Raw genomic sequence first — 9,013 nt, 5'->3', positions numbered from 1 at the left:
CACGGTTTCTAGGAGTTAAACTAACACAATTTATATGTAAATGCACAAATTCTTGGTGACATATTTTGTATGTCAAAATGAACACCTAAGTTAACACCTAAGTTATTTGTGTTATTTATTTACTTGTTAAATTAACACAAAAGTAGAGTGGATAAATTGGGACATGTGAAATGCATTATATTTAACACAACATTTTTCACTGTATTATAATTTATTATAAATGTTAATAGTTTTATACTGTTACAATACTTTACGTTACTCGTAAATGCGTGATTATAAATAAGTGCAAATATCACAGACGACGAATAGGCTCGATATGATGATTCCATTAACCGCGAACTCGTAACGCGCAGAGGAAAAATCGCGTAAAAATCCGAACAACGGCAGCGCAACAACAATAATAACATTTGACAGTATCGGGTAATCACGATGATATGCGATGCAATTGTCTACCATTGATCAAGAGCCCCGTGATTGCGCACATATTACGCACGGTTAATCGGTCATGCCGCGAAAATTGCTACTCGCTAGTTCCCCCGTTCGCATGATTATTTTCAATGAACTTTTTCGCTTTTTCATCCATCCAGGAACGAGTTACGCAATTGGCCTTCCGACCCAGCGCATCGATGATGCGCGCGTATAACGCGTCGCGCGGATGTATACCGACGAAGGAATTTCTTCGCGTATGCGCGGCCCCCCGACAGCGGAAGCCGACGGTCCATTTTTTAGGATTACCTGCTTTTCCCGTAGCTAACGGAAGGATCGAAGGGGGCGATGAAAACGAACGGGGGAGGTCGACAGGGCAAAAGGGGGGACGCGCGGAGGATAGGTGCGTTGATCGCTTGCAGGGCGAGTCGAATGTTTGGACAGAGGGAGCTCAACAATGCGCTCACGTCCCCCTTGACTTCCTGGCGGAGCGTCTGATCTTCCTGGCTGCCACGCCGCGCCGGTTGAGGTCGAAATTGGGTCGAACGTGGGAGGCTGGAGCAAAAAATCGCTCCCGAGAGCGATTTCTCGAATTCTCGATCGAGTGCGCGATCGGTTTTTCGCCGTTGCACAGGTGCTCCGTATCCCTCCGCTGCCCCGCCCCCGCTCCGTCGGAGCACCGTAAACGAGCGCGACGAAGGCATCCTCGGCGAAGCGAGTTGCGATCCTCCCGAGGCCCCGAAGCCTCGCGAGGACGGCTAATCCACCGGGATGAGAGCTGTCGATAATATTGTGCTGATTAAATGAGGCGGCGCGGCGCGGCGCGGCGCGGCGCGCGTCTATATCCCGAAGAATCGAATGTATTTTTTTGCGCGCGACGACTGCTGAAGCGAACGACGCATCGTATATACGCTCTCTCTTCCTCGGCGAAGCCCCGTCGATTATCGAGCGATTCAATACGGACGAACGGAGGTCTTTTCAAGCGCGGTGATGTTGAATTTTTAATAACTCGAATCCCTACTTCCCGTTTGCGCGCTACGCGAGTAACTATTTTATACTTCGATCCATTCCAGACCTTAGAAATTCACCGTTAAAGTGAGAAATTATTAATACCGCTGGAATTATTTTAATGCGTAATCACGTCGTTTTTGCACTAAAATTTTTAAACTATTGTAATTCTATTAATTTAAAAGTCAAGTCTCGGCCGTCAGCTACGCGCACCTAATTGTTAACTATCGTTATTTCGCGCAGCTTGTCTGCCCATATCGTCATTTCCTATCGTCAGCGTTCGTTCCTAATTAGTTAACGACGATATAGATTTATGATCGAGTTTGCCGCAAAAATTGCTGCTCTGGCCGATCGTGCGGAAATACGAGAGAACGCGAGGGACAAAGAGGTATATGAGGAAGATCAAAGGGTACGATGTCAACGCGGAGGCAAGAACGTGTCCTCGCCCGGCGTCTCGATGCGCACTGACTAGCGACTTTTTCAATTGAATTTACGGCACGGCGGCGCGATTCTCCGATTCCTTCCTGATTCGATTTTCTCGAGTTTAAAACGGCCGCTTATAGAGCATTAAGCGATCCTCAAAGTGGAAACGGGAAATCTAGTTACGGCTGCACGAGGCTGGCCTCTTTGATCCTGCCGATTTGCTACCCCCCCTCCCGTCCACCCTTCGAGTCCAAACTCATTCTTTGCTCCTTCTAGTCCCCCCTCGCGACTCAACGCGGCCCCTTCCTCTCGTTAGGGATATTGCCAATCGAGAAAGAATTCCCTTCTGGACTTTACGGACCTCCGAGATTGCGTGAAAATTTCATTCGCTCTTTATCCTTTTCGTCCCGCTTCCGCAGATCACACTTTGTCCTCTTTCCATTTCTCCGTGTCTTCCTCTTCTTTTTTCCATCTCTTCCGGCATAAATTAATCTTCCATATGGCAGCCGTCGTTAATTTTCCGCGCGCGGAAATATATAAGTCGCGGAATAATCATGCGCCCGCGCCCCGCCCCTCCTCCCCCTTGTGGCGCGATTTAATTATTTAACCGTCGGCCGAATTATCAAACTGGCGCGCTGCGGGGTTTCATTATTTATACTGTTTGCTCATGGAAATTGTTCGCGCGATTGAGCGAAATATTAGGAATCTGCGGCGAATCGAGTTCAGCGACGATTCAGCGTAGAGACTTTTCACAAACGAGTACATAATTTATGTCTCGCACTCTCCGGCGCGTTCGAACGGAACGGGAGGGAGGACACAGGTGAAAAATATCATGTACATAAACAGAGTTGGATGCGGACTGGCCTGTCCTGCGAAATTTTCACCTGTGATCCAGTAACGGGAGAAAAAACATAAAATATAGGTTAAACAAATGCCGGAGATATATCGTCGGTACATCCCGTTTTACAATCAATCCTCTTACGATATGTTTTAAATATATGGAAACGTTAACGTCCGATACTTTGTAAAAATATGTGTTAATAAATAAGTAGGTAAGAATCTTTTTAGCTTTTTAGATGCAAGAGCAATTCAATTAAAAAATTCACTTTCAACTTTCTCTCAAAGGACCTTATATCTTTACAAAGAGAAATAATGTTTAATTGAATATATAAAATTACAGTTCATGTATTTTGTAATAATCTAAATTTGCTGGTCTTCTACCAAATGAATTTTTGAATTGAATTATTTTCGCATCTAAGAAAGTCATGGAAAAAAGCTAAAAAGATGTTTACTTGTCGAGGCGAGAGAATCGGGTTTCTTTTCGAGATCGGAGTCGCTTTTCGGTAACCTGACAGAAACTGGTTGATTTGTGGAAGACTCCAAATTATTCATCGACGGTGAACATTTTGGGCGTCTTTTGTACGAGCCGCCTTCTTCTCAGGTCACTAGCTGTCCATACCGACATCCATAGCGAGACAAAGTTTTAGGTAGGTGGGAAGGAAAGGGAGATAATGCAAGTATTAACCCGGAATAGACAGGGAGACCCGCTACAGGAAAAGGGGTAAGAGAACCGTTTGCGAGGATATAGGTAGGTAAGTCGGGGCTTAGCCCGGTGACACAGTAAGCGGAACCGTGGCATGAAGCTTACCGGCGACTCTCCCGTAGTTGTTATAATGGGATCCGGCTAAACGCAAGCCGATTTTAACTCTTCGCTACGACACTCGGCCAAGTTCAAGGCCATTGTCTTCGCCGCAAGAATGAAACGTCGTCGGCCGGCGGCCCTTGCGACGCGGCATCACAGTGAGAGAATCAACGACACCACCCCCCGCAAAGCGTTGCACTGCTTCTTTCCTTCCAGAGGCGCCTTTTATTTTTCTCTATAACAATACACTCCGACAGTTTCGATCTGTCCCGAGATTCGACACGAAACAACCTTTTGACGTATCTCCAATATTCATTTGATTTGTTTTACCTTCTTTCTTTCGTGCTTCAATCTGTTCCTGAAACTTTTGAGCTGGCATCATTATAACAGCTAATTTAGTTGTCTTTCACCTCCGAGAATTAATAAATCAAAGAGTTCCCGTACGATTATTTCTGCGAAAGTATTGTTCGCTGTTATGACGTAAGATGGGATTTGGCTATCATCAAGCCTGCTTAAAACGAATGACGCAAATCCAGCGCGGAGATTGAATCGATTATAATCTCGAGTGTCTTTCACTCGTGGTAGATATCCTCTTTAAAGAGAAAGTCGCGGAGGATTTGCGCCTCGATTATGCGAAAGGGTCATCAAAGCGCGCACCGAGCGGGCAACGAACGATTCGTTATAGCTCGTTAATTTGATGAGTTAGAAAGGATGCCGGATTACGTCGTCAAAAGGTAGACAGGTACGCGATCTGTCCAATTAGCCGGGCATAGGGGCGGCTCTCGCTCTCCTTCTGGTGCTCGCATGGGGTCCTTTGTGCCGTGATGTTTAGGCCATTTAGAAATACGCTACTGCCTAGACACACCCTTCTATCGTTGTGTTTACGTACGTATTCTACCACAGAATCCATAACACCTGCAGTGATTTCCTAATGAACCGAGTACGAAGGATGAGTCTCGCAATCAAGATTGCACATTTCTCTCCATCTTGTTTGTGAGATCACGCTCATGTGCGTTCACTGAATAGTCCGTAATCTTTCTATCAGCTAATTATTAATACTTTCGTTTTTATATATATGTAAATAATTAAATTAAGTGCGTGGCAGATCTATATGTATTTTAGATTCAGAGAGATGTGTCACGTAGCCGCGTAGATCTTTTAATTTCAGAAATTAAGTGCAATGGACGGGAGAAAGTTTTTTAATTGCCTTTATCTGCTCGGCGATGCATTCGGCGTATGTAGGTATTTCGCGTGGTAGAAAAATTAGACGCTGGGGAACGCTGCTGGCAGCGCGTGATGTTGCATCGCGATTACCTCGCGCAACCGCGAGTTTGTAATTAATATAGGCTTAATGGTTCAAGATCGATACACGCGCGGCCGCTCAAATAACGAAACGCGGTCGCTTTGACGTTAATTAATTTCAAGTGCATTAGCAGAATTGCAGCCCGCGGCGATAGGGTCTTGCGAACATCAGTGTGATTAATAAGAACCGCGTTTGCGATCTATAAAGCTGCCAGGCCAAAATGAAAAGAGGGATTGCGTATCGCATGCTGGCAACTCTGTCACACAGATATACAATTCAAAAACGTAATCCGCACGCCAGGCCGCATATGGGGAAACCGACAGAATTTCGATTTAAAAACAATCGAGGCAGTGCTTCCGATAGGTATCTAGCGGAAGCACCTACTAGGAAGAGATGCGAAGAGCGGGGGGGGGGAAGTAATTGACACCACTTATTAATAATATGCGATATTTTTTTTCTGATGTAGGAAGATTCCTTCGCACATGATAGAACAATCATGTATCTTACAAGAGATATATGTTTTTATGTACATTTGCATCGTATTATTACAAAGTAGCTTAGATCTACGCGTGTCCATAATATATTTACGATTTTACGATTTTATCGCCTTTCCTATCATTAATCTTAATGATATATTTTTTTAATTCTTTAATTATACATCTTCTAATTTAATGTTGCAGGATAATATACATTAGGTTGTATACACGAAATATACACTCACGATTAAGTAGGCATTCTCGCATATACCTGTCTTTTAGCAGAAAACACATTATGATAATTAAATTATCGCGCGCGGAAAAGTACAATGTGAACTTTTACAAAGTTTAAGTACCTCGAACAGACAAACAGTGTCATAGAAAGAAATGACTATATAACAAGACTGTAGAACGAGGCAATTCTCACTTCATCATTCTCTCTCTCTCTCTCTCTCTCTCTCTCTCTCTCTCTCTCTCTCTCTCTCTCTCTCTCTCCCCCCTCCCTCCCTCCCTCCCCCCTCCTTCCCACTCTTTCTAACATATAGAGATATTCTCGAGATCTCCGTGATATACAGAACTCTGAATCTGTTTTTATTTTTCCTCTCGCTCTCTCTCTGTCTATCTATCTCTCTCTCTCTCTCTCTTATTCACGCATAATCATATTTATTATTACTATATATTTACAAGATTTTCTTGGCTATTATAGCCGTATTTGATATGGATAATTATCTATGTTAATCGTAATAATAAGGATAATACCGCAATGATAAAGACGGCAGTGATGAATACTCGTCTTTTAATCTTAAAAATGGAAAGGATGTAATCATAGATTAGATCTTAAAACAAATTCCGACGTGTGACGCGTACAAGCTTTTTATAAGAAATTTTATGACAATTCCTCACGAATATAGCCTTTTATTTTTAATTACAAGGATAAAAGCTTACTTTCTTGTTCCTTTTCGGCTCGGCTCAAAAATAAAATTCTTCCCTACGGACTAACATCGGTCGTTTATCAAGTGTTGCACATTCGTAATTCACATTTATTGCTAAATCCGCTTATCTTCATTCAAAATAAATAAAATATTTGTCCTCACAGTACCTATATGTTATTTAGTTAAAACTCAAATTCAGACAATGTAGAGTTCAGTATTAAACATGAGCTACGAGTGTGGATTTTATTTTCGACGGAATTGTTGCAAAAATGTGAAAAGGAAAATAATAATTTTTGCGATTTCTAGATATGCGCTTTGTTAAAAATCGCCTATCGATAATTGCGAATTAGCATTTTGTGGATTGTCTGTGATTCGATTCTTAGGACCGATTCCTAAGATTAATAATAAATCTTGTTTTATATTATTGGTAATATTAATTAAAAGTAATAAACTTTCATGATGTAGCTTTTATTCAGTAATGTCAATAAAATGTTACATTAAAGATATTTGTAAGAACAAATTACACAACGTTTTTAATATCTCAAAAAATATATTTTAGATATTTGGCGTTGATTTTATTTAAAGAAGTAAAAAAACACGAGATAAAAATTAGCTATTTCATAATAAAAAATTCCAAAAAGAAAAGAAGCAAAAAAATGAATACTGTTGTTGCTAAATGACTAAACATTTGCATGTCAATGATTAATACCTACATTTTGTGAACTATAAACATTACATTAAAGAAAGTCAAAAACATGTTCGATATATCAACATGTTTGTGGAATATGAAATATTTCCTGGAATATAATTAAAATCGGCTAAAGAGTAAATTTCGCATTTTCTCTCTTCCAAAACAAATTTAATTAATCATCTGTGAAAGAATTCATTAATAAAAAAGTAATGTTTTTATTAATAAATGCACAAAATGATAGGGGTAAAAGTTACAGAGTTTAATGGCATTTAACTTTCTGTAAAAACTTTCACCTCCACGTGCGCAATGATGTTGCAAGACGAAATTACGCACACTTGGGATTAAATACGAACCATCTTGTGAATTAATTTAAAAAATAACGTTTTTTATTAATAAATTCACGAAATAATAGGAGAAAAAGTTTAAGAATTGTGTTTAACTTTCTGCAAAGTTATTTTTTCTACATGCGTAATGATGTTGATAAACAAAATTACATATGGAGTATGTAACAAAATTACGCGGAATTAAAGACAAAATATTTTGTAAATTATTCTCTATAATCTCTACAATTTTTATATATAGAACGATATGTGGAGATCGCTCTCCTAGAAAGAATTATTGCAGAAATCAATTTATGTAAAAACAACATATAGTTTCATTTAGAAAATATACAATTGCGCTTTGGTGCATCATAGAGATACATATTGCCTGCTTAAACTGATTCATCTTGTATATTGTTTTAGTTTTCAATTTTTATTCGCGCGTGCATGCGCGTTATCTGAAAAGATGCTTTGTAATAAATGTAAAATGGTATCGAATTAAAATAAGGTCGCCACAGATATTATTGTTTTCTCCGTTAAGTTTCATTCGAACGCGTATTGTTGCGATATTAATATCGCAAATTTTGTCGTCACAGACATTCCGGATGGAGAACGTTCGTGTAACTGATTCGCGCACACTGATTTCAATTACCATACCCATCAAGTCTGGAGCACATCTATAATATTAGCGTTGCTTCGGCGAAGTCTCTTTTTCGTACGATCAATTGTCGTCGGAGTCGAGATTACCGTTGATCTCGTGACAAATCGCTGTGTTCAGTCGCCAGTGATAGGGCATCGAGGTGCCGGCCGTGCTCGTTGTCTCCTGGCCCCGCTGAAAGATCCCGGAGGACCTGCCGGACCGCTATACCAATGGCGAATACTTCTGATCGGGCAGCACGTAACCGGCGGCTTCGTCGCCCGACGCGGCAGCGGCAGCGGCGACGGCGGCGGCGGCCGCTAAATCGTTGCTGGTGGCTTGCGTCTGGGTGGTCACCGGATTCAGGTGATGACTGGTCAGATGTGACATGGACGGGGTCAGCGTCATGTTGGGATGATACTGCGGATGATGGTAGTTGGCCTGCGGGCTATGGTGCATGTGGGGGATTTGAGCCTGATAATAGTCGCCACCGTACACGCCCGGGGTCTGAGCGTAAGCGTTGTAACCCTGGCCGGCGTACTGACTGTGGTTCACAGAAGCGGACCCCGCCGAGCTCCAGCCGAAGCTGTAAGTCTCGCCGTGATGTATCTGATTCATCGCGCTCGGATAGGACGACGGCTGCAGTTGATTGGAGCTCGGTGTCAATGGCGGCGACGGGGTTGTCAGATTGCTGTTGGCGCCGCTGCCACCGGTTGGCGTCGTTCCGACCCGAGGATACGTCGACTGCGTCGACAGGAGCGGGGTCGACAAGGGTGAGTTGCCGGCTACCGGTGCCTCCCGACCCTGCGCCGGAGAATCCGGCGAGGATCGCCTGCTCGGCGTCGTCGACGAGCTCGTCGATATTCTGCTGCCGGTACTGCTGTTGCTGTGATTCTGATTCGATCTGGGCGAGCCCTTCGACGGTGGGGTCTGCTGTTGTTGTTGTTGCTGCTGCTGCTGCTGTTGTTGATGCTGCTGCAATTGCTGTCTGCATTTGGCTCGGCGATTTTTGAACCAGACCTGGAGCAGAGAAACGGCGGAGATGCCGTGAGATTTTTACGATAGTATCTTTATTATATGTTATTTCACGGATATTAAAAAACAACGTGGCTGGCCTAGAAATCAATTAAGCTCTCCCGATAGATATCGTATATA

At 42.5% G+C, this 9,013-nt stretch overlaps 1 protein-coding gene across 2 annotated transcripts in view; it reads right to left on the bottom strand.

Annotated features, from left to right (window-relative positions):
* Positions 1 to 5,245: 5,245 nt before the first annotated feature.
* LOC139823005 (uncharacterized) overlaps positions 5,246 to 9,013 on the bottom strand; it is a 64,906-nt gene continuing 61,138 nt past the window's right edge. For both annotated transcript variants that reach the window (XM_071795267.1, XM_071795266.1), the window contains exon 4: positions 5,246 to 8,878. In XM_071795267.1, coding sequence (XP_071651368.1) covers positions 8,084 to 8,878 — 795 coding nt within the window. In that variant the 3' untranslated portion in view covers positions 5,246 to 8,083. The remainder of the gene's footprint in view (positions 8,879 to 9,013) is intronic.

This window comes from Temnothorax longispinosus, chromosome 12, assembly GCF_030848805.1.
Source record: "Temnothorax longispinosus isolate EJ_2023e chromosome 12, Tlon_JGU_v1, whole genome shotgun sequence".
Taxonomy (NCBI): domain Eukaryota; kingdom Metazoa; phylum Arthropoda; class Insecta; order Hymenoptera; family Formicidae; genus Temnothorax; species Temnothorax longispinosus.
This window is presented reverse-complemented; position numbering and strand designations above follow the sequence as displayed.